Genomic DNA, 26,860 nt, shown 5'->3' with positions numbered 1-26,860 from the left:
GGTCATTTGTTGGTATTGGGCGTGGGGCCTTTTGGACTGGAGCCGCGCCCTCTTCCTTTGCCACGACGTTGGCCTCTTTGACTGAACTGGGTGGTTTGGTTAGAGGGCCAGTTGGTAGCAGAGTAAAATTGTTGTTGGCTTTGCTGCTGGCGTTGGCCACGAAAGGAGCGTCTATTGCCATAGCTGCGTCTGTTAGGTGGCCTAGAAATTTGGTCCAGAGTCTTGATGGTATCAAACTCCTTCTTCGCATGTTCTAGGGCCTCATCAACTGCTTTACCAAACAGATGTGTTTGGCTCTATGGGCTTATTTATTAGGGAAGCCTGGGTTTCTGGCTTAAATCCCGAATTGCGCAGCCAGACATGGCGTTTGAGAAGTATTCCCTGAACCAGGGAGCGGCCAGCTGTCTCTGCGGCGTCTAAGGAGTTTTTTTACGATGCCCTGGTTTACAAGAGTTCCCTCTGATATAGTAGCCAACAGGCGTGAACGCAGGGGTTCTGGTGCGTCCTCTGCTTCGCTGCGCAGCTTGTTCCACTGTGCATCTGCGTAGCTAGCTAGTAGGGAATTGTTATTCGCGATCCTGGTTGAGAAGGCGGCGGATGTTGTGATTCTCTTCCCAAGTGCATAGAGCTTCTTGCCCTCCTTGTCAGGTGGTGCCTCACTAGTAGATAGTGGTACCCCTGCTCTTTTTCTTGTGTTAGTCACTACAAGAGAGTCCGGAATAGAATGTCCCCTGATGTACAAAGGGTCAGAAGACGAAGGGCTGAAGAGCTTTTCTATACGAGGGTTGACCCCTCTGACTAAGGCCGGATTGGAAAGGGAAGGAGTTATTCTTCTCTTTATAGAAGCTAGGAGTGGAATGGACTGGCTGACCGGGGCTTTTTCTTTAATAACCTTTTCAACAAAGTCTATATCCGGAAGGGTCTCCCCTGTGTCTATTTCAAAATGCGCTGCTGCCTTGCGCAACAGTGCATTAAGTGAAGGCTGGTCATCTATGGGTGAGGTGTTCCCAATAGGTGAGTCCTTGGGAGGAGAAGGATGGAAGACATCAGGGTCTGAGTGCACTGATGGGGATTGCCAAGGCTGCACTGATGGGGAGTGCCAGGGCTGTGAGGCAGCTGTATCTTCTTCTAAAGCCCCTGCGCTAGTGTAGGGGTCTTCCTCAAACCTCTCCTCCTCAAGTTCTTCCTCTCCACCTAAACACTCCTCATCTTCTTGGAGGTATTGCTCCTCTTCAGTGAGGTCATAAGCATCTGAAGAAGGGGTAAACAGCTTAGGAATCTTGACCCTAGGGTCCTCCTGGGTCCATTCTCTTGGTCTTTTGGGTGTGGGTGGGTTTTGGCTACCCAAAAACCTTTCCATCTTTTCCATACAAGAATGGAGTCTTTCCAGGGTCTCATGGGGAACCCCTGAATAGTCTAGAGGGGGGAAATCAGTGTTTTCGGCTTCAAAACGCTTCGAACGCTCCCACAACGTCGACGAAAGGTTTCCATCGCCTTCAGAAAAGCCTTCCGGTAGTTCAGAAGTGCCTTTAGATGGATGGGGCAGTTCCTGGCTACTCTTGTGCTTTTTCGGTGTTTCTATATCCTTGGGTGCGGTATTCGACGTCTGTTTAGTCGTCCGCTTACGTTTGTCCTCGGAAACAATTCTCGCCAGACTCTCGACGACGAGTTCGTCAGTCGAGGGTTCTGGAGTCGGCGTTGCCTGCGTTGCGCGTTGTTTTTCGACGGCCGCTCTATGGAGCGTTACGTCGGATGTTTTTGGGGTAGCGCCCGTATTAGATAAAAGCCCAATCGCTGGTCGCGGCTGCGTTTGCGGGTGGGGCTTCAGACCCTTGCGGTCTGAGGTCGACGCCGGAGTGCCCTGCGTCCCCTTCGGCGCTGGTGGATCCTTCGTCCTGGACGAAGAAGAGCCGTGGGTTGTGTGCTTAGGCCTATGGGGTCTGTGTGCGTCCTTGTCGCCGGGGTGTTCATCCCCATAAGCAGGGCGTGAGCCGAGCCCGTCGGGGCCGGGGACGGACGTCGAGGAGCGCGAGCGCTCCTTCTGGGGGTTAATGACTTCCGTAACGGACGTCGAGTTATCACCCTCCTCGTCACTTTCTGTAACAGCGGCGGCGGGTGAGGAAACGGACTTCGACATCGCGTAATCCGCCCACCTCTTAACTTTCCGCTCTTTAAGAGTTCTTGGTTTCAAGACCTTACAGGCCGCGCAGCTGTCCTCTTTATGATCGAGGGGCAAGCAACGATTACAGAGCTTGTGTTTGTCCTTCCAAGTGTATTTGCCCCTACAGCGTGGGCAAAACTTAAAGGGTGTCCTCTCCATAGCTGAGGCAATAAAAACTGGTGATAACAACCCCAAGGGAAAGATAGGGGAGAAAGAAAGACATTCTCGACGAGAAGGTAAAAAGTTCGAAACCCCCACTCTCCCTACTGTATGTTGGCCGGCGAGGCCTGGCCACGTGTTCGGCAGCACCGAAGGATCTCCTCCGTCTCTTTTCCTCCATCGAAAACTTGCTCGGCGGTGAAACAGCTTCACAGCTAACGTCGAGGGGAGGGATCTTTAACAATAAGTATATTTTTTGGACCGAGGTCCGTAGTAATTGTTTAGCAATGTCTCTCTAGGAGCTCCGCGTAAGGCGACCATAAGCTGGGCGGAAAAAAACAATCTGAGGGACCTCGACGCGTGAGGGATTGTGGGTACAACGCACGTCACTATAGGGATAGTGTTACAGACACGTCTTGTCGACGTCCCCTTTTCGACTACGAAAAACAAAATGCAATACTCCGCAGTGACCACTGGATGTCGGACCTATGCACAGCATGTGATTCTAAGCAGATTAACAAACATCAGAAATATATTTACAGATTGTTGTTTTGAAAATTGTTCGTGGCAGAGGAAATACTGCGATCTCAGCTAGTGAACGCGCAGCCATTTTTGAAGGCTTCATTTGTTTACAGGGAGACCAGGTCAGTGTAAACATAAGTTCTCTAGCATTATGCCTAAGTAATGTGACCCTGGGTAATGACTAAATGGCATTTCTGTCTTTTCTCCTCTTGTATGGTTATACGCTTAATATTTCAACATTCCTCTTTTCCGTACGTATATTTAATATTTCTACTGGTTTGTACACTGATGGGTATGAAATGGTGGCACTTTTACTTCATGATATTGGTGATACGTATTTACTTACTTATATGTGGGATTAATGCTCTGGTAATGTGGTATTTATTGACTGCTATGTTTTGCACTTTTGTGCATACTTGACAACTTTGACCATGGATTTGATATTGCTTGTTTTATTATTTTTTGGTATTTTTGTGACTTCAATTTGTGTAACTTATGACTATATATAGGCCCTGATGAAGGATTTAGTCCGAAATGCATTGGCCTATCCCAGAAAGCATTTGCATTAAGAGGAAATAGTAATTGACAACATTTTCTGTTTTGTTCGAATAAATCGTATATATATAACACAAGCATTCTGCATCAGATTGTGTGTACCAGTGAGATTGATTTTTTTGACTCACTTGAAATAAGCCACTTTTAAGTGGATACAGGAGTGCAACCCGCACCGCTGGCCTCACGGCCAAGGTCTTTGAACATTGTCATTTTTCAGTGCTATTCCACGGAGGCACAATCTACAGCGGGTTTGCACCCTGAACTTCAAGAATTTTTACTTAAATATTAAAGAAGATATCACGAAAGATTGGTTGTGCGTACTCACTTCAAATCACCCCCCGCTCCCTCATCACTGTACTCCACGACATTGGGATCCCGTCGGCGATTACCCATTCTGCCTCATATGATCCATTGAGGCGCGCTGCATGGTCGTCTCCCCAGACACTGCCTCCCCTACACCCTGGCTCAGGAGCCTGGATAATACGCTTCTGATAACCATGTGGGCTACTGCTACATCATCCAAAAAGCCAGATCTCCTTCCTTTGACCTTTTGCTTTGCACAGCCCCAGGTCATATACAGCACCCGTATTCCACTTACTCATATTACACAATGTCTAACAGATCCAGCAATACCAGTAAGACTGGGGCTATGGATAAATTTGCAAAAGCCACCCCGAGATCCGAGTCGGCCCACTCTTCTTGTGACCAGACCGACACACCTCTCCCTGCGGAGGGGCCTCCTGCGGACCCGACGGCCATGATGGAGTCTATGGCTAGAAACTTTGCTGCATTTCACGAAAAGCTAGACGATATAAATGCTAATGTGGCATCTCTTAGGGCCAAACTGAATCAACAGGGGACGCGGATCACTGAGGCTGAAAATAGAATCGGTGCTAGTGAGGACAATATAGTTACACTGCAGAGTACAGTGGCCACCCTTGTCACGGACATGAAATCAGTAAAGGCTAAGTGTGATGACCTTGAATCCAGATCAAGGAGGAATAATATACGCATTACTGGGGTCCTGGAAAATGCGCTGAAGGGCCGACTCGAATTGGCCGTCGAAAACCTCTTGAAAGACCTGTTGGGCAATCCGGATTTGTCCCCCTTCTTCACAATCGAAAGGGCCCACACGCCCCAAACCTGGTGACTTTCCGAGGCCCATTATTGCAAAAACTCTGAGTTTTAAAGATCGTGACCAGATTTTCCACCTCGCACGTGAGAAGGGTGAGCTCAGAATGGACTCGCAGGTGATCCGAATTGTCCCTGACTTCTCGACCGGAGTCCAGCAGGAGCGTCGCCAAGTTCTTGGAGTTAAGAAACTGCTCAGGGAGAGAAGCATTCCTTATGCCATCCTATTCCCTGCGTGTCTAAAGTTCACATTCAACAACAAACTTTACTTCTTTACGGTGCCCTCGGAAGCGGGGAAATTCATAGAAGCGCATATCCCCCCTCATCCACCCGCTGAGGATATGATGGAGAATGACTGAAGTTTGTCCGAAGCTTGCTCCCCTTGATCGTCCTTTGGCCAGCCGGTCTGCTGGCTCCATCGCTCATTAGCCTCCTCCACAACTATCCTGCTGTCACATTCAGATGTCCCATGCAATCCGGGCTGTACTCACAGCACCTAATCTCTCAGATATGCACTGTTAAATTACCATAATGTTGAACTACTCATCGTGACCATGTTGACTTCTTATTGTTGTTGAATGTAACGTTCCTTTGATTCACATTCAGGCCTGGCACGGCCACTGTTAGATGCAGCGACATGCATTACCAAACCACAAGCACTGCTGGTCTTTTCACGGATCCCACTGGGTTCCAAGCGTGCTAGCCACGGCAATAGCGCACCCCACTGCGATTGCACTGTTCTTCATATCGTTGTTCTGGGTTAGCCCCTGTTGGGCTCCTGCACAGGCTGGATCATGTTGGGGTCGATCCAACTGTGCGCAGTTAAGGTTGGGTGGGGTTCACACTGCTAAACTAGGGTTGGTGGTGAGGGTGGTGGGTGGGTACGGGATGTTATCTAAAAAAGGCACACGAGGTTGCATGGTGCGAGCACTGAAGGGACATGATTGCAGGATTGACTCCAAACTTTGGGGCACACACTATTGCTGGATCCGAGATGTCAACTGAGAATATGTGTGGTATAATGGTTTGTCACTGCAATGTCTATCGTCATAATGTCCTGGAATGTCTGTGGGTTAAGCAATTATACCAAGGCCCGCAAATTCATAGCTTATGCCAACAGACACAGCTGTAAAATACCGCTCCTACAGGAGACACACTCCAATGGCCACATACCTAGAACTATGGCCCCGGCATGGGGACCTGCGAGATTCTTTACCACCTATTCCATTCAATCCAGGGGAGTACTAACGATGATTCATAAATCCATTAAGTTCACATTGCACAAATGTTACACCGACCCCGAGGGACGTTATGTAATACTACATTGTACTTTGGCTAACAAAGAATATCTACTTGTCAACACCTACTGCCCCAATGTGGACTCTCCCGAATTTTTTGATAATATCACTACCATACTGCTGGGATATGTGGGCATACCGATCTTTTGGGGTGATATGATATGATATGATATGGTATTTGTAACGCGCCTATACACAAGTGTTTCAAGGCGCGACGAGGCAGGGAGGGAGGGAAACAAGGGGAAGACAGACAAACGATCCTACTAGGCCAGGTGTCATTCAGATCGCGCAAGTGCAGAGGTAAGGGGAAAAGGAGGAAGTGCAGGGGGAGGAGGTGGGGGGGAAGTGCAGTACAAGGTAAGTAGCGTCAAAAATAATAAATAATAAATAAAAAGGGCCAGCTGGTGGCAAGTGCGAGGTAAGTGCAGAGCAAGTGCTGGGAAGGGGGCAGTAGGGATACAGTGACAGTCCCACAGTGCAGGGGGAGCCAGGGAGGCAGTGCAAGTGGAGAGTGGCTGGGCCCTGGACCGAGGTTGCTGAGAGTGGCCCAGATGCAGGTTTAGTGCTGAATTCAGTGGGGAGTTAAGCAGGATTAGCAGGGGAGAGGGAGAGAGAAGGCAGAAGCGAAGAGGAAGGTTTTGAGGTGCTTCCGGAACCGGAGATGGTTCTCCTCAAGTTTCAGGGAGGCAGGAAGGCTGTTCCAGAGGGAGGCCCCTGCTGCGGAGAGAGATCTACCCCCAGCTCGTTGCTTCGAGAAGCGGCTGACCATGAGGGAGTTGGAGACGGATGAGCGAAGGGCTCGTGAAGGAAGATATTTAGGAAGAGAGAGTTGAAGGTATTTAGGTCCCAGGCCCCAGAAGGCCTTGTGGACAATGCAGAGGGTTTTGAACTTAATCCTCGCAGCCACTGGGAGCCAGTGAAGAGATTTCAGTCCTGGAGAGATACGGTCCCTGGGCTTGAGGCCAAGGACAAGTCTCGCAGTTCTGTTCTGGATAAGTTGCAGAGGGCGGAGAGTGGAGGCAGGCAGATTAAGATAGAGGCTGTTACAGTAGTCCAGCCTTGAGAGAACCAGGGCTCGGGAGACAGTGAGCTTCTGGGGGAAGGAGAGGAAGGGAAGAATACCTCTGAGGAGGTGCAGCTGGTAGTGTGACTTCTTAGAGACGTCAGATATATGAGGAGAGAAGGAGAGTGTGGAGTCGAAGATGACCCCGAGGTTTTTAGCCTTGCAGGTAGGGGCAGGAAGGGGGCCAAGGGAGGCCGGCCAGAGAGCTGCAGGGAAGGAGGGAGTGGGTGTGCCGATGAGTAGAATCTCAGTCTTACTGGCGTTGAGGCAGAGGTCATTGGCGGCACACCATTCCTGGATAGCAGACAGACAGTCGGAGATGAGGGAAGGAGAGGAGGAGGCCGAGGGTAGCCTGAAAATGAGCTGGGTATCGTCTGCATAGCACTGGAAGTAGGGGCAGAGAGCGGCGATGCGGTGAGCAAGGAGTGCCAGATACTGGTTGAAAAGCCAGGGAGAGAGGTTGGATCCCTGGGGGACACCACAGGTGGAGAAAAAGATGTCAGAGAGGAAGGAGCCCATTTGGACCTGGGAGGGTCGACCGGAGAGGAAAGAAGTCAGCCAGGCCAGAGCCTGACCAGTGATACCCAGGTTATCACGGAGACAGTTGAGCAGGATGGCATGGTTGACAGTGTCAAAGGCAGAGGAGAGATCGAGCAGAATGAGAACACAGGGAGTGTTGGAATCGAGGTTCAGGAGCAGGTCCTCACGGATGTTCAGGAGAGCAGTTTCCGTGCTTCTGGCCGCTCTGAAGCCGGATTGATGGTCATGAAGATTACCAACAGATTCAGCATGGAGGTTAAGCTGGGAGATGGCCAGTTTCTCCAGGAGCTTACCCAGGAAGGGAGTAATGGAGATTGGGCGATAATTGGCCGGGCAGGAGGGGTCGGCAGAGGGTTTCTTGAGGAGGGGGTGCACAAGGGAGTGCTTGAGGGGGGATGGGAAGACTCCAGAGGCGAATGAGTGGTTGCAAAAGTCAGCCAGGGCAGGAGCCAGGGAGTCGATGTGGTCCTTGATGGTTTTGGAGGAACAGGGGTGAACCTGTTTAGACGAGGCTTTCATAGATCGGACTTGTCTGGAAACCTCATCAGCAGAAAAAGGTGGAAAAGCAGAGAAGGAGGGTGGAGGGGCGGCTGCAAGAGAACAAGAGGAAGAGCCGGGAAGAGAGGGAGGGAGGAGAGAGGAGGAGAGCGAGGACAGGATGTCCTGAGTTTTTGAGATGAAGTGCGAGGCCAGTGCAGTGCAGAGGGCCTGGGAGGGGACAGGAGAGGTAGAGACTGCAGCAGGGTTGGCCAGCTCCTTGCAGATTTTAAAGAGTTCGGCCGAGTTGTTAGATGCCTCAGAGATGCGGGCTTGGATAAGGGCTCTCTTCTTGGTGTGAACGGAGAGCCGGTATTGCCTTTGGAGCATGCGACAGGCCAGTTTGTCAGAGGATGAACATGAAGCACGCCATTTCCTCTCTGCCACCCTACACTTGCGTTTTAGGGTGACGAGATCCGAGTCATACCAGGAGTTACATTTGGCTTTGGGCTTCAGGCGGATTCTCATGACGGGGCAAGGATATCGAGAGTATCAGATATAGAGGAATAGAGCATGGAGAGGGCTGTGTCAGGGTGGGAGTCAGCTGAGGGGGGAGGAGGGGGCGAGAAGGTAGCAGCGAAAGCCTCAACTGACACGCGCTTCATGGGTCGGATGACCGAGAAGGTGGGTGGCAGTGAAGAGGGTGGCTTTGCCTGTGGGGTAGGGAGGGAGAGGTGGGAGGATAGGAGAAAGTGATCGCTCCAGGAGAGAGGAGTGGAGAGAGGAAGGGAGAGGGGAAGGTCAGAAGAGATCAGAGCATCAAGAGTGTGCCCTGCAGAGTGAGTAGGCCCAGACGGGAGAATAGAGAGTGAGAGAGAGTTACAGAGTTCGCGAAAGAGACCAGTGGGGGGACAGGAGGCATCGAGGTGGATGTTGAAGTCACCGAGAAAGAGGAGTTGGGTGGTTGAGGACAGGAGTGAGGAGGAGAGGTCAGCCCATTCAGAGAGGAAGGAGGAAATTTGACCAGGTGGCCGATAGATAGTAGCCACGGTAAGGCTAGGAGAGAGAGAGAGTCGGCAGACAAGGCATTCAAAGGAGGAGTAGGTCTGCGTAGGAGTGACAGAGGCAGGAATCCACTCAGGGAAGATAAGGGCAACACCACCCCCTGAACGGTTGGGCCTGGGCATGGAGAGGATCTTGTAACCGTCAGGTAGGAGTGTGTCGAAGCTGGTGGCAGAGCTGGCTGTGAACCATGTCTCAGTGAGACTGAGGACGTCGAGGTCCAGTTCCTCAAGAAGGCGACAGATATCAGAGGAGTGCTTGATGGCAGAGCGAGCATTTAGAGTGGCAATGTGGAGAAGGTTGCCACCTTTGAAAAACTTCCGGGGAGGGGTACAGATCAGAGGTATGCCCTGCGGAGGTGTTAGAGAAGGAGTTGAAGAGGGAGCAAGAGAAGGGGCAGGGGGGGAGGGGAGAGGCAAGGTAGCCGAGGACAGAGGAAGGGGGACAGCGGGAGCGGAGAGGAAGTTGATGAGGCGTGGGAGGCGTCTATCAAAGAGGTGAAGGTTGGCCTGAGGGCCTTGGACCAAGACGGTCCCGTTAGCATAGGCATTAATGATGGCCTTAGAGGAGTGGAAAGGGGCCAAGAGGACATCCCAACGGGTGCCACCATTAATGGGAGAGGAGGAGAAAGGAGAGAGCACAGAGACCATGTGAAGGGTCCATAGGTCAGGTGAAGGCACGAAAAAGAGAATGTCAGTGAAAGTTTCCTTGGAGCAGGCGCTCGTGTAGGTGTCAGCGATAGGGAGGCCTGGGTTGGAGACCAGGATGTCCTTTTTAAACTTTTTCCTACCGGATTTAGTGAGGAGAGCAGGATAGTCAATAGATTTAAATCTTATTCTTGACACGGTCCTAGACAGGACTGGATCTGCTCCCCGCTCTTTGTCCAGTGCTGCACGCAGACTGCACTCCCACATTAAGACCCTTGACATCTGCGACGTTTGGAGAACGTTACACCCCCAACTGAGGGATTACACTTACTATTCATCAGTGCACGATAGCTCTTCTAGGATAGACCTATTTTTTGTGTCAAGGGGAGTCATGGCCGGGGTGGTGGACTCCCAGATCCTACCTTGCACACTGGCTGATCATGCCCCGATCACAATCTCGGCGAAGTTGGGGATACTTGTCCCGACATTCAGCACCTGGCGTTTCAAATCCGAGGCCCTTAGGGATGTTGTGTTTAGGGCTGAAATACTTGCTGACATTCTGTCTTTCTTTGAACACAACACTCTTCGGGACACCTCAGCTGCAGTCCGGTGGGACGCCTTAAAAGTGTATATTAGGGGTATGTCCATCTCCCGGGAGGCTGGGGTGCTGAAAACAATCAGAGCCGCATTGGGTCGATCTGAAACCAAACTGAAGCAATTGGAACTGCAATGTGCCACTAGGGCTGACCCTGCCATACTTGCACAGGTCTCCGATGAACTCCAGGCATTCAACAAACTCGCCGTCAGCGAAATACAATACCTTAGCCGCCCACAAGCAGCCAGGAAATATGGGGAGGGGGATAGGCCCGGGAAAACGTTAGCGACACTGATCAAATGGGAATCTGGCCGAACGCAAATCACCTCTATTAAAGATAAACATGGTAACGCTCAGTGGGCTGACCAACAAATCCTAGACACATTCACTGAGTTCTACAGGTCTCTCTACTCTCAACCTGCTGAACTCACTGAACAATATAGGAGAGAACTCCTCGACCAGATCCCCACCACAGAGATCTCCTCCACTACTCGAGACAAATTGGACTCCCCAATTACACTGGATGAGATAGTAACAGCTATCTCCGACTTTCCCAAAGGTAAAGCCCCGGGACCTGAGGGCCTAACCGCTGATTTCTACCAAGAACACGTCGCCATAATCGCTCCCAGGCTACTTGAGGTCTGGGATGAATCGCTCCGACTCTCTATCCTCCCCCTTTCCATGCGCGAGGCAGCCATTACAGTGCTGCTCAAGCCTGGTAAACCTGATGATGAATGCAGGTCCTACAGACCCCTTTCCCTTATGAATCTTGACACAAAGATCTTTGCAAAAATTATAGTGAACCGATTTCTGCCCATTATGACATACTTAGTTCATGAAGACCAGGCCGGTTTTGTACCTGGAAGGTCTACCTCCCACAACATCAGAAGATTGTTCAACGTGATGTCCCGCATTGATCAGGATGTGCAAGCGGTGGCAGTCACGCTGGATGCCCAGAAGGCCTTTGATATGGTCTCCTGGAAATACACATGGCTGGTGCTGGAGACTATGGGCATTGGCCCAAACATGCTTAGGTTCATCAAATTGTTATACACCTCTCCTGTGGCGCGGGTTAGAACCAATACATTGACATCTGATCTTTTCACACACTTCAGGGGTACCCGACAGGGATGCCCCTTTTCTCCGATTCTATTCGCTCTAGCAATAGAGCCGATAGAGACTATGTCCGTGCTCATCACGCCCGCAGGGGAATAAGATTGATAGACAGCCCCGAAATTATATCTCTATATGCGGACGATGTTTTGCTATATATCAGAGACCCCACGACACAGCTTGACCCGATATTGAGAGATATCACTCGCATTGGCACTCACTCCGGCTTCACTATTAATGACTCAAGATCAGAGATCTTCCCGCTCACTGAATCCACCCAGCAGCCCACCACCGAATACCCCCTCCGCTGGTCACCGAATGGCGTTAGATATCTGGGTGTGCAAATATCCTTAGCCAAATCCACCCTCCTTGCTGATAATTACTCTGTGGTAGCACGAATAGTTGAGACAAAAATCCTACGGTGGCGTGCCCTTCCACTATCCATTGCTGGACGGCTCTCCCTCATCAAAATGATCGTACTCCCCAAAACTCCTTTACACGTTTAGTAACGTACCGGTGTGGCCCGGGAGGGAATATTTTACTAGACTACACACACTGTGTGCACAGTTCCTCTGGCACTCTGGCGCAGTACGCAAAAAGTGGACGGACATGACACTCCCATACAGACACGGGGGACTCACGGCTCCGGATTTGTCACTTTATTGGCACGCGGCCCAGGCCCAACATGCCACTCACTGGTACCCTGGTACTCCGGTGCGTCCCCATATCAAACTGGAGCGACTGGCAGCTGCTGGTATCGACCTAATGTCCATCATACTACATCGGCAATACACGCCCGACTCTCCCATTGACCCAATCAACACGACCCTTCAAACCTGGGCTCACCTGCTATCTCAGACACCTGAAGCCTCCCCGTATTACAAATGGCTTCCTGTGAGGGCCTTCCCTGGCCTAGAACCCACTCATGATGCGGCGCTGGCCCGACACTGGGGGAAGCTGGGATACCAAGCACTGACGGACTTCTACCCCCGATGGCAGGTTCATTGACCCCCAAACCTGGAAACCGGGACACACCGGGACCGCCTTGGAGACCCTTCAATACTATAGATTACGGGCCGCGTTTCGCACCAAATGGCCCAAATTCCCTGCTGAGCCCCCAGACAACTCGGCCATTGCATATATTGCCAACTCGGGCGGTGCCCGTGGAATAGTCTCTTCACTTTACAAGATCCTACAGGATGCTACCCCTACTCCCACTCTCAAGGCACGTGTTGAATGGGCTAGCGAGCTAGACCTAGAACTATCAGACGGGGCCTGGGGCAATATGTGCCTACACACCCAAAAAGTCTCCCTCAATTTCCGTTTTCGCGCCATGCAGTACAAACTTTTAAATAGACTCTACTATACTCCGCATAGGACCTCGAGGTTCACTCGCACTACGGCGCATCTCTGCCCCTGTTGCGGGGCCACAGAAGCTGACCACTTACACATGTTCAGGTCTTGTGACAAGTTGCTTAGATTTTGGGAAAGTATCCTAGAAACACTCATGGCCATCACTGAAACGGTTATTGACCCTGATCCTTTGGCCGTCCTTTTTGGAGCCTGGAATACTGATGACACCAGACGTTCGGCTAGATTTCTCAATATTGGGTGTATGATAGCCAAAAAATGCATTCTCCAGAGCTGGAAATGTCCCTTCCCCCCGGTCCACCAGAAATGGCTCCATATGCTTACTTGGTCGCGAAACTGTGAGGAAGAATTTATATCCATGCTCCCCGCCACCTCTCGCCCCAAGAACATCTGGGTGGAATTCAACTCCTACCTTAACAGACAAGGCGAGGTCGCTTCCAGCTCTGGCTCGTCCCCCACTCCTTCAATGACCACTCCTACTACAGGATCCCGTACTCGTATGAATCGTATGTGACCATTACCTGACAATGCTATTACTAATGTACTATGTTTTATTTATTGCTCCACCTTATGTTGCTTAGTCATGCTTGTTGCCTTGATGTGTGTACCTTGTAAACCTCTGCCGCCAAAAATAAAAGTTTAAGAAAAAAATCTGTCATCATGTAGTGGCCGGGATTGCGAGGGGAGATTAGTGAACCCTGGCAGAGCCCCGCCTCAAAACGAAATTTTGGAGCCTGGCGGGGCCGGCCCCGACCCACCACTCTCACCTTCCGGTAACATTTTCCTGTATTTTTCTGGGGGTCCCAGCAGCACTTCAGGCAGGGCCGGCCTTAGCGGCAGCGCCCTGGGCCGGTTGGCACCCTCCCCGTGCGCCGCTGGTCAACAGGGGCAGCGGGAGGCGCCACATTTTTTTTCTACCTCCTTGCTCCAACGCCTCGCAGGGAGCTAATCACTGGAAAAGAATGCTCATGGTAATGCAGGAGAACCCTATTCCAATGAAAACCATCTCCTCGGAGCGAGGAGGTAATCATATGAATAGGGTGCTTCACAGGTACCCTTTTGTTATTAAGTGCGCCCCAACAACGCGTGTGCATTTAATAACAAAAGGGTGCCTTCCGTGCTTTCTCCCACTACTCCTTGCCCTTGAAAGACTTCCCTGAGCTGGCGTGGGTGGAGGCTAATGGTCGGCCCTGAATGCAGGAATCGACTTAACCTCTCCGGCGCCAGAACATACACAAATGCCTTACAAAATCGGGGCTCTGATGTCAAGATTCCAGGCCAAGCTTAGCACTGCTCGATGGCCTTCTCTGCCAAAGCCGTCAATGTTGATATCAGGAGCTCCGAAAACAAGTGCGACGCGGCAATCGCCTGGCGATGTTAGAGGAAAGGCCCACCCAACATAGCGGGAGAATGAGGACGAGGAATTGCGATTCGCCAGGTGGACCAGTCACAAGAATAACCTGCACCCAAAACCCTACACATTCTTTAAGTGCGAACAACCAGTGGACATGTAAGTGCATATTCCTTACAGGCTATTAATATCTTCTCTAAATGGGGGGCATCAGAGGTGTTGTAGAAAAGGATGGTACACGTGTGCGAGGGCGACAATAACTGTTCTGCTACTTTTCAAGTGAGGACAGAACAATATAAAAGAAAATCACGACGTTTCAAACGCAACAAACATTTTGGAAAACATTGGGAGCCGTTAACAACGAAACAGACACGCATGCTTTGTACCTACGAATGGTTGTAAATTATGAATCGGCATAATATTCACAAAGATGCACATTCAACTATGTGTAATGTAAATTAGACCTGTAAGTACTGGCATTCACAACGAAAATGCTAAATTGCTTGTTATGTTTAACTACTTCGTGGACCCTAAGTAGGGACAAATGGGCTTTGAAATTTTCTATTTTGGGCTGTTTTTATCAAATATTTTGTGGGAGAACCCCCCGCCCCAAGCCCTACATAAACATTTCCAGGGTTTTGTTTTATCCCTAGCCACCCTTGCGGCTGCCCCTTCTTCAGTCCACAGATGAGAAGGCCAGTTCTTTTACAGCTTGAAGATTTGGTGTATCGTGTGTGGGGAGACCTTTGTAGAGGGCCGTGCGCTAATCAAGACAGAAGCTGACTTTAGAACTTTGTACTGTGGGCCATTCTTAATCCTGTTTCCAGGAGGAAAAGCTGGAAGTTACTAGATGACCTGACCACTGACACTACTTAGAAGTTGAAGTGCAGGCCTGCATTTCATAGGGCCCCTAGGTGTCCGACCGTGTTTCTGACAGAAACCGGTTCTCTGAAAACATTGCTGGAGCGAGCAAGAGCACAGAGACAATTGGGCCCCAGACCTGTTAAGCTCTGCTGTGCCACATCCACAACTCTATGCCTTTCAAACCTTCAGAGGAAGTGGTGAATTGGTTACTGGTGCCAATGGCACACAAGCAGACCTCAGTGTCCTCAGCAAAGGCATGAAAAATGCAAAGTGTTGGGATGGGAGTGCCATTAGATATATATCTTTATTTATTTTTAAACTTTTGTTTATTGGCATTTCTTAATGTTACAGACGTCATCAAATCAGAGTTGCATACCAATAGTAACGTTTTAACACAACAAATAACCAAACAATACAGTTGAACTGCGGTGTTCTCCGGTGTGTAGTTCTTGTTGCAGCTAGATAGATAGGCGCGGTGGGCAGCCGAAGGATCCGAGCAGGGTTGCAGGGGGTGAAGGGAAGGGGGAGAGGAGAGAGGCGAAGAGGAGTGGGTGGCTCGTGTGCCGCACTACACGGGTAGGCTATTCTGGGGGTGGGGCGTCGGCGATCTGTGGGGTTGTTTGTTCAAGGCGTTTTGTCGTCTGAAGGGTGGAACAACTCTTGTGTCAGGGTTTTCCATGCATCCAGTGCAATACTTGTGTCATCTGGGGATCTGAGGACTCAGTCCTCCCAAGCCTGAGTCTCTGCCTCCACCCATCGTTTCATTTCCCGGTGCAATGTCAGGTGTTGTGGGCCACCTGCCCGCTTCCAGGCTATTGTGATGGTTCGTTTTGTTAACACGCAAGCCAGGTCCATGAGTTTAGTTGAATGTTTTATCTTGGCTAGACAAAGGTATGTGCCCAACAGGCATTCCTTGGGAGACCAGTCGTATCTGGTCATGCCAGCCGACCTGCATGTTTGCACAACTCTGGCCCATGGATGACATACCCTGGGGCAACTCCAGAACATGTCCCAAAGGTCTGTGTTTTCCGATCTACACCACGTGTTTTATATATCTTTATGAGCAGGGGGTAGTAAGATTCAGAAACATGAAAGTGTGCAAGAGATCAAACACCATTGGCATGGAATGGGAACCTGTCTTTGCTAGTTTGAGTATATCTTCATATACAAGGGTAATTTCTGTGCTGTAATGGAATTGGAAGACCCATAATGGGCCTGTTGCTAAACTATAATGGGTATAAAGTGGGTAGTTTGAGGCGGGGTGTAATCAGTGTTTTTTAGAGCTGTGGGCACAGTTCTTTACAGAAGGGAGCTGTAATTAATTTGAAGAAGGGTGACATGGGGGAAAGGCATTTGCAAATTTCCATGAATATCAATGCTAGTTAGGACTCGGTGGGTGTTCACCAACATGTTAAATACCCTCCCCTGACAGACCTATGGGACGCACTGTGAAAGCCCATTTGTGCAGATTTAGAAACCAGTTCTGTGTTCACCGTTTGAGCATACTTACTATTGCTTTCACACTCAAAGTTCACCTTAAGAATGAGGTGCAATTTGTTCGCATGAACTTTCCATAAATCATATGTGATCCTGGGGAAAAGGTTTTGTGATTTGACCATATCGAGTTTATTTTTAAACGAAAAACAGATATCGTAGTACTGAACTATATAGAATCTTTGTAATTAATGACACTTATTTTCAGGCAAATAATTCCTCAACAATAAACGTTCCATCAATTCTCAAAATGGTGACCCAACAAATGTCTATTCTTGCCATTGCTGGGCTTCTTGCTAGTCCTGCAAACAGCCACAGTGCGGGGCATGTGGGGGGGGGGGGGGAACAGAGATGGCCTGTCCCAGCAACTCTAGCATACATATTACCTCACGTACAATACAGCGGCACAGTGTTTTTAAGCAGAGGGTAAGTATGTAGGCGTGGGTTAGGATTCTTCTTAGTCCACACACACCAAGAAGAATCCTAACCCACGACTACATACACAACCCGAGAAGATGGAGTAATGAGGAGGCTCAAGCCTCGGTATCCAAAAATCACACTGATGGATAAAATCCATTAGCAAGAAGAAGACAGGCAGAAGCAGAGTAGAAATGACTGGGACAGAGATTCCAATCTCCACATCTATTCATCAAACAGCGCTGTACACACAGTTCTACACGGCTTGCCATGTGCCAAGATAAATGAAACATTTTCTTTTATGGAATTTAAAACGCCCCACATTTGGACGATCTACTCGTTTCTTCTGCTTCCAGTTTCCCACTGTGAAAGGGGAGATTTGGGAATTGCTGCAAAATAACGGGAAAGCGTCCCTCTCGCTACCCTTTCTCCTGACCCACCAGGCTGCGTCTACTTACGTCTGGGATGAAGCCGGTCTCGTTGAGGTGATTACTCAGCTCCGGGTCATGGAAGGCGATCATCTGGGAGAAGACGGTCAGATACTCTGCAATGACAGCGTGGAGGGAGGGAGGGCAGCCGTCAGCCGAGAGAGAAGGAGCACAATTACACAACGTGTATCCCCTTAAATAAACCCACGCGCACGTTCCTCCATGTAGCAGCAATCTCTGCGCACTTTAGTCTTATTTGCTTGATTTACGATTTGATAACATTTTTAAAAAGTAACATGTATAACTGTTGCACTGACCTAAAAGCACACACACTTTAAAAGCGAGCCATTACATTCCATGACACAGTTGTTTCGGTTGTGTTATAATGACCTACATATTTGTCTGGTTTGTAGTTTTTATGTAAAGGGATTTTATGAAGAGAGAGTGACTGATGTATTAATGATTACAATGTTACCACAACCAATTAACCCAGTGCTGGAAATGAAAACAATTTACTGGGCGAACCCCCCTCCTCCTTGAAGGGGCAAGCAGTGTGCAGGAGGAGCTGGGGGCGTGGCCCCAGGACAGGTGCAACACGGTATCTCTTCATAGAACCCAATCCTGACGATTTGCATAAAAGCAAAGAACATTATGGGAACATAAGAATTACCATAATTTTAACCGTGAAACAATTGTTATAGTAATTCAGTAAGAACCATATTTAGTGAATATTGGTAGTTGGACTCTAGTTTTGATTGGTCACAATACCCTCCACCCCACAAATGTATATATATCTTTATATGGCAGGACGTATATGCCAGTTTGGCAATCTGTAGCAAGTATGAGGTTTTGGCTGTTTATGTAATCCCTCTCTTGCTGCCGAATCAAGCCTCCCGTTTGTTGAAACGTGGATGCTGTTGTTGCTCCGCTTCAGAACAGATCTCGCTGGCAGTGTCCTGGGGGTGGCCTGGTGACAGATCTGTTCCGTTATCCCTCGCACGAGCAACCAGCGCCTGTTTTGTGCGATAACTCGGCTTCGGAACAGATCTGAGAGTGTCCTGCACTAGCTGCTGGGCCCGGGGACAGGGCACCACTCCGTCATGTCCCGGCCCATTCCCTGTGCTGACATAGACATGTGCAGTGACAAACAGGCGCTACAGGCCCTTGACTTAAAAGCAACACAGAAAATGCATTGATGATAGACAAACAAGAAATAAGGAAGGCCTGCATATGCAAAAGGGAGAGGAATCTTGGGCTTGGCAAGAAACCATCCCTGCATGCCAGGGCATTCCTCTGGTTAGACAATACGTGGGACAGAACCCCAGCCATGGCATGTGGGCCTAAGCATGGAGAGATGCTTCTAGTCAAGAGATGTGCCTACATTGTTGGCTTGTGAAGTAGGGAATCTATCATCGAATCCCTTTGTATAGATTTTTCAAAAGTGTCTGATCCTGAACAACTCACTTGATCTCCCTGAGCTGCAGTTCCTTTAACTGTCAAATGTGTTAGAACTTAGACACATGTTTACCCCGAGTATAAACAGGCGATGGAGATTAGCGAGATTCTGAATTCACTTTTTCAATAAGGCCACAAAGCAGCAGCAGGGAATTCGGAGGAAAGCACCAGCACTTGCATCGTGATTGACAACTTATGGCGCGCAGTTCCGTGAAGAGTGCCCCCTTGCTGACATCACTCGTCACCTAATACACCAGGGTAGGAGCGTTAGTTGCACAGTGTGCCCAATGCACCTACATCAGTGTATTACATTTCCAACCTCCTAAAGTATAATCTTTTTGCGGCACACTTTCCTTCAAGAGAACACGGCGTGCACACACGTATGCACCCTGTTGGCAGGCAGGAGAGTTGTGCAATAACCTATTATTACCTGGTCGGATATGGTAATCTAGGATATTCGCTATCAGTGAAAAGTTCATTGAGCATTTCATCCTACACCTCCGGAGGAAGAACAACTGATAAGCTCGACAGGAAACTGACTGCCTTCCGAAAGCTAATCATTCAAATCAGATGCAACGCTTTTAAGTGGTGATAACATTGCTCCCTTGAATGAGATGTCATGGCCTCCTGCCAGCATTCCCCGCTCGCATAGAAGAGGCCAAGCATGCGACACTGCTGACAGACATCTCCCCTTTCGTTGAAGCGTCAGCTGCTACAGAACAACGGCCCACTTTATTCCAATACATGTGCTCCTGATTGGGCTTTTGCCTATTTTGGCCTCGGGTGGAAAATTGAACAATAATTACTCTTTCTGTCCTTGGGTCAAAACCCTTTCATGAACAAAGTCCCAAATCCTCATAATTGTAATCCATGTTCTTAGGTGTTAATTGCACAACTTCGAAGGATATGATATACCTCTTACAGATGTCTCATCTTGTGAACAAGCTTAAAGTGCAGACTGGACTTGGGAATTGTTAAACATCTGCCTGGGGTGGCCGATTGTCTCCAGCTAAATGCAATGTTTCATAGAGCAAAATTTAGTTTCATCTGCCCAAGCTGGTAGACGACTTTGCGCCAACATTTCTCGAGGGGAAGACATTTGCTCCCGAAAGCCTGGTTTTGCGTGTTTGGCACAAATACATTCAGCATCTGTTTCAAATCTGGCCAAAATCTCGTTAGCGATAGCTGTGTGCGCCTGAACCATTTGTGGCTTGACCAGGGCCTTTGGACAATTCATGGTCGCACCCACAAAAGTTAGCACATGTTTGAAAGGAGCAACCAGATGGCAAGCTGAAAAGCATCCAATCTCATTGGTTTGGAGCGTGGAAACATTTCCACATGGCCGCCATTATTCACTGACATTTTGCTGGGTCATATGTACCTTTTGCTGCAAAAATGTGAAAAAGGGGCATACAGCAACCCTCTGCGGGTCCACCAACATTAGCAATAGTTAGGGGTTCCCAGAGGGCGGATGTGTACACAAAAAAAAGGAAAAATAAATGGAGAAATGACTTACCAGTAATGTTCTTTCTATGGACTCTCCTCCCGCATTCTCCTCATCTAATAGATATCCCTTCCAGCATCAGCTGCTCTGAAACTTTTCGACAGGAGGCATAGAAAAAACTCCACGTCGGCTCCCCTTGACTCAGCCGTGCCACTCCTTGACTCAGCCGTGCCACTCCTTGACTCTGGATGTAACGTGGGCAAATACTTAGGTTGCATCACTACGACCCCGTACCCCAGCTCCTGCCCCCCACCCCTCGAGCTCGGCAGCCACGGAGGAAGAATCCAGAAGGATTCAGCATAATGAAAGTGTAACAGTCTACCATTGGAAATTCGGCCCAAAAAACATATCAGCTTCGCAGGGCACAGAAAACTCACTTATTTAAATAGCTGACCCTGGTTGGTCACAGTTTAAGTATAGAAACAATTTGGACACAGGTCTCAGCTTTGCTCCAGGTTGCTTAGGGAAATGTATTATGTCTCGGCAGCCTGTTTTTTCTTAGCTCAATCTGCGCCCAGATATGGGTTCCCGTCAGGTGCGCGTTATAAGTAATTCAAATCAAATCAAATCAAAAAAAAATATTTTTTTTGGGTGAGCAACAGCCACTGTACTGTGAGCAACAGGTTGACAGTACACAACAAGTAACACACAGAAACATGCCTAACATTACAATTGTCACATCCTTAAACTGTTGTCCCACTAGCAGAGAGAAACCATATAAGTGTCAACAGGCCACTTTCATAGCAGGGTAAGATGAGAGGGCAATGAGGACTCTGCGGGAGAAGAATCCATAGTAAGAACATGTTACTTACCCCTGGTAACGTTTTTTCGACTGAATGTTCCTCCCACATATTCGTCATCTTTTGATATCATCTTTTCCAGCTTCAGCTCCTTTGGAATTTTTTTGGGCAGATGGCGATGCGAGTCTATTCCGTCGACTCGATGTCCATCGAGGGCACCCGTCTGGAGGTCGACGTCATCACCAGTATATATAGCTCGCGCAGCACCGGTGTGCTTCAGTTCTGTTTTTACAGTGTTATCCTTTGCAGAATTACCCTAGCATCATACTATATCAGACTCTAAAAGAGCATAAAGGTTAAAGCCTGGAAAATCTACAGCAGGGTAGGATGGCAAGGGCGATGAGGAATACGTGGGAGGAACATCCAGTCGAAAGAACGTTACCAGGGGTAAGTAACTTGTTGTTCAAATGGATTGTGTCCTCTCACATATTCCTCATCTTTTGATAGACTCCCAAAGCAGTGTTAGTTTTGGAGGCAGGCATATGAATTTTCAGAGTTAATATCAGTCATGGACCGAATGAAGGACTGCCTTTCCAAATCCTCCTTCCTGAGGTAAAGATGAGTGTAGGCAGTAATGTTTCACAAAGGTATAGATGGTAGACCAAGTGGCTGCCGCAGAAATGTCCCTTATTGGCACCCCTGTTTGTAGGGCAGAAGATGTTGCCATGCCCCTCGTAGAATGGGCCCGTCGGCCTTCTGGAAGGTCTTTCCAAGCTAATCTATAGCATTCTCCAATGCTCAGAATAATCCATTAGGACAGGGTTTGTTTCATTATTGCTAGTCCTAATTTATGACCTGTGTATCCAATGAAGAGCTGATCATATTGGTGAATCTTCGCCATTCGTGAAATATAGAAACTCAGAGCTCTTCTTGGGTCAAGTCTGTGTAGCTTCTCCTCTTCCTTTCCAGGATGAGGGGGCGGGTAAAAAGTTGGTAAAACAATCTTTTGAAATCCATGGATTTTGGAGAATATTTTAGGTACAACTAAGGTTTTACCTTAAGAACAACCTTGTCGCTATAAAAAGTAGTAAAAGGGGGGTTTCAAGATAACACCTGCAACTGGCTCACCCTGCAGGCTGATGTTAGAGCTAGTAGTAAAATGGTCTTCATTGTCTGAAGTTTTAATGAACACGAAGGAAGAGGCTCAAAAGGAGCACACATGAGAAATTTTAGAACAAGATGCAAATCCCAAATATGGACCTAAAAGGGAATTGGGGGAAACACATTGGTGAGCCCCCTGAGCAATGGTATGATTAAAGGAATTTTAAAGTATGACACTTCCTCAGAAGAGCACTTAAAAATTGAAAGCAGGGCCAAATAACCTATGATGCTTTCAATCTGGAGCCCCAGATTTGCCAAATGTAGCAAGAAATACAACACCATAGGTGTATTACATTTAAATGGATCCAAATTCTTATCTCTGCACCAGTTGCAGAACCTGTTCCAACAGCAACGGTACAAAGATTTGGTTGCTGGCCTTCTAGCTGAAAGCAAAATCTCCATTATGTCATCCGGGAGGTACCAATCCTTCTATCTCAACCTCTCAGAAACCATGCGTAAATATTGGGTGTCATGACCTCTGGATGGAGAACCCGACCCATTTCGCGTGAGAGAAGGTCCTCTCATTGTGGAAGAGGCATTGGACGGCAGATGGACATGTCCAGAAGGTCCGGGTAGCCTGGCCCAATCCGGAGCAATTAGGATAATGGAATTTCCCAAACTCTCTCAACATCCTAATCACGCGAGGAATGACAGGGTCTGGAGGAAATGCATACAGGAGTAGAAACTCCCAGTCCACTACAAACACATCCCCTAGAGCTCCGCTTGGGGGAAATTCCCTGGAGCAGAATGGTCTGCACTTCCGGTTGACACTGGTCGTGAACATGTCTACTTGAGGGGTTCCCCAAAAGGTGAAGATCTCTTGAAGGACTTCCTGAGCTAGTTCCCACTCATAGGAGTGTGTGCTTTGCCTGCTCAGAGTGGCTGCTGCTGTGTTCTCCTCTCCGGCTAGGTGAACCGTCAATATGGAGATTCCACTTTGAATTGCCCAGAACCAGAGCTGCACTGCCTCTCTACACAGTGGTAGTCATCATACAACATCTCATTTGTTGAGGTAGCACATGGCCACTGTGATGTCCGTCATTATCAGGACACTCTTTCCCCGTAGGGAGAGGGCAGAAAGGCCATCAGCGCTAGTCTGATCGCCCTCAGATACAAAAGGTTGATGTGTAGTTTGGACTCCGATGGAGGCCAATGACCACTGATTGTCAGATTGGTGGCGTGGGCTCCCCACCCCGTGAGTGAGGTGTCTGTCACTACTGTTATCCCCGGCCATAATTTCCATGAAGGTTCTCCCTTCAGAATGTTGTCCTGGCAGGCCCACCACAGGAGATCCTGCACGACTCTGCTCGGAACCTGAAGAAGGTCTGACTTCTTGCCCGAGAATTGAGACCACTGATTCCTAAGAGCCCACTGGAGGGATCTCATTCTCAAACGAGCCTGTGGCACCAGGAAAATGCAAGATGCCATGAGGCTGAGCAACCTTAGAAAGTCAAAGGTCGGAAGACGCTAGGCACTCTGGAATTTGGTGACCATCTGCATAATGTTTTGAGCCCTCACCTCGGGTGGTAAGGCTTGCCTCGACGATGCATCCAGTACTGCTCCGATGAACTGGAGTCTTGTGATGGTATAATGTGGGACTTCTTCAAATTGAGGGAGAAGCCCGGTCTGTGGAGAGAGTGGCAGGTGATGCTGAGATGTTCATGGGCTTGTTCGAGAGAACGTGCCCTGATCAGCCGTTTAGGTAGGGGTAGATGTGAATTCAGACTCACTTGAGACTCGCTGCCACAACAGCCATTAACTTGGTGAAAACCCTCGGGCGGATATCAGCCCGAATGGCAAAACTGCTAATGAGAATTACCAACCGTGAACCTCAGGTACTTTCTGTGCTTGCAATGGATAGGCACATGAAAGTAAGCACCCTGAAGGTCCAATGACACTATCTAATGCTGTTAGATATAGATTGCCTCCTTCTTGCAAGGGAGGACTATGCAAGTTCTCTCAGACCTTGCCTCAGCCTCGCCCTCCATCATTCTATGCGGCATCCCGCAAGGATCATGCATTTCACCAACCCTCTACAATATTTTCACACAATCTCTCTTCCTCATCCTTGACTCCCTGGGCATCTCGTATACTAACTACGCTGACGATACCCAGATCCCCCTCACCGTCACAGGAGACTATGACACTGACTCAAAGACACTTAACCATATATTAGTAGTTAGCCCAGTTAGTAGTTAGCCCATTAGGCTTTCCCAGTTAAAATCGAATTTGCACATTGTGACTTATATTAGAGCATTCTGTGTATTTGCTTATCATGTTACAGGCTTGCCCAGTTAAAATCGAATTTGCACATTGTGATTTATATTAGAGCACTCCGTGTATTTGCTCACTGTGGTACAGGTCCCATCAGTCAAAGTCGAATCTGCATATTGTGATTTTTCCCCAGAGTATTCTGTGCACTTGCACACTGCATTACAGGCCTAGCTAGCCAAGTTGAAGCTGCCCGTTGTGACCTGTATTCGAGTATCCTACGCATCTACAGACTGTGTCACGTGCCCATTCTGCTATAGCTGATTCTGCATATGACATCTCTCCGCACACTCTGCATACTACACATACTGTGCTCAGGCCCATTTAGCCAAAAGCCAAACCTGTCTACTGTGACCCACGGCTCACCACTAACATGCCAGGACACTGTCCCCTATATATCCTTATGCCTTTCATCCACCTCCAACTCTCCATCTGTTTAGTACCCTATTTAAACGCTATCTGCCTAATCGAGAAGAATCTTCACCTTCCCACCTACCCTAGCATGGCACCTTCATCCAGCAATCTTGCCCACTCCAACTACCAGTACACTGGAGAACTTACTATGATCCCTTGCACTACAGACTTCAGAAATCTCAAACTTCGCAGCAAACTCCCCAAAAATTACGAACCTCTTGCAAGATTGCTACCACCCACTAATAAGAAAACCAACTGTCACCACATTATGACACCCTCTAGCGCCAAACGGCCTACCACCCTCCCCACTTGCAGCTCGTCTGATACCCAGACTACTAAGGCATTCACTTCTAATAGACTTAGCCCCTGCCCTACCACAATCAAAGCAGATAATCAACCACTTAAAGGAGCCCTCCTGAATGCAAGGTCACTGGTGGCTCACGCCATCGACATAGCCGACCTTATTACAGAACATAGCCTTGACTTCCTTGCCATAACCGAATCATGGCTACATAAGGCAGCAGGACCAGCTCTCATGCTAGCTATGCCAGAAGGCTACACAATCTTCAGACAAGATAGAGACGGTTCCCGAGGCGGTGGACTAGCCATCATAGCCAGAGAGAGCTTATCTATGAGAATAGTAGCCCCACATGACCTACAAGCATGTGAATCCCTCTCCATCAAATTACCTCTAAAGAACTCTCAATCACTCACCATGCATATAATTTACAGACCCCCGGGACCCATTGGATCCTTTGAAGAGGACTTGTATCATTTAATTGCTAGTAACCTTAAACCTACATCCCAAGCACTGCTGCTTGGTGATTTTAATTTAGGTCTAAACGACCTCTCAGACAAACACGACTTGCAAATTGCAAACTCCATCAATGCATTAGGATTAATACAAAAGGTGAACTCCCCCACCCATATTAAGGGTAGAACCTTGGACTGGGTAGCTGATCACAATTGCATAGCTACCATTACCTCTATTTCTCCCCTACCCTGGACCGACCATTTCCTCGTGTCCTTAACACTTTCCACTACCAGACAGTCACTCATAACCCCACCCCCCCAAAGTAGTGCTACCTTGTCTAACCAGGCTAAAAAAGAATATAACCGTGGATAATGTGATCCCCAATATTCTACCTACTCTAAACTCTATGTCATTCAGCTTGGACCCGAGCACCATGGTGCAAGAATATAACAGGATTATGCTCTCCACTTTGGACAAAGTCGCCCCCCTCAAACTGAGAGCTAGTAAAGCTAAACTACACCTCAACAAATGGTTCACTCCACAACTAAAGGACCTGTGACGATTAAAAAGAAAAGGTGAAACTGATTGGCGCCTCTGCCCCTCCCACGAGAACAAAAAGAAGCTGGCATCTACGGCATCCCTTTATAAAAAAGAAATCTGCCAGGCAAAAAGAAATTCGTACATTGAACGTATAGCCAACTAAACTCTAGTATGAAAGAATTATTCACAATCCTAAAACAACTGGAGTCCCCTATCTCTCCACCTGATACTTGCATCAAAGATAAGAATTGGTGCTCAGAGATACAACAAGCACTAAATAACAAAATCAACACTCTCCAAACCAAAATAAAAAATAAGAAAGATTCCTTGAATCTATCTCCTCCAACTCATGACGAGCCTCTATCAAATGCCAACATCCCTGATCCAAATATCACTTTCCACTTCACTAAAACAATGATCCTGGAAGTCGAAAAAACCATCCTCTCGCTCAAACCTTCGAATTGCAAAGGGGATATCCGGCCAGCACACATCATAAAAGAGGCCGCGAGAGATCTCCCCCCTTCATCTCCAAACTGATTAATGGTTCCTTTGCCTCTGGTAGTGTCCCAGCCAATCTCAAACAATCATGGGTGCTCCAGCTTCTTAAAAAGCAAACCTTAGACCCTCTTATCGCTACCAACTATCGCCCTATCACAACGGTACCATTCTTGCTTAAAATTTTGGATAAAATAGCATACCTGCAGATCTCGACCAGCACAAACTCCTAGGGGTCCGTCAATCAGGATTCCGACCACTACACGGGACGGAAACGG

General features: G+C 48.5%; 1 protein-coding gene across 11 annotated transcripts in view; it reads right to left on the bottom strand.

Annotated features, from left to right (window-relative positions):
* Positions 1-26,860, bottom strand: part of TBCK (TBC1 domain containing kinase) — a 2,754,978-nt gene that overhangs the window by 919,015 nt on the left and 1,809,103 nt on the right. For all 11 annotated transcript variants that reach the window (XM_069630931.1, XM_069630933.1, XM_069630936.1 and 8 more), the window contains one exon: positions 17,279-17,364. In XM_069630931.1, the coding sequence (XP_069487032.1) occupies positions 17,279-17,364 (86 nt within the window). The remainder of the gene's footprint in view (positions 1-17,278; positions 17,365-26,860) is intronic.

The sequence above is a fragment of the Ambystoma mexicanum genome, chromosome 6q (genome assembly GCF_040938575.1).
Source record: "Ambystoma mexicanum isolate Mex_15411 chromosome 6q, UKY_AmexF1_1, whole genome shotgun sequence".
In the NCBI taxonomy this organism is placed as follows: domain Eukaryota; kingdom Metazoa; phylum Chordata; class Amphibia; order Caudata; family Ambystomatidae; genus Ambystoma; species Ambystoma mexicanum.
This window is presented reverse-complemented; position numbering and strand designations above follow the sequence as displayed.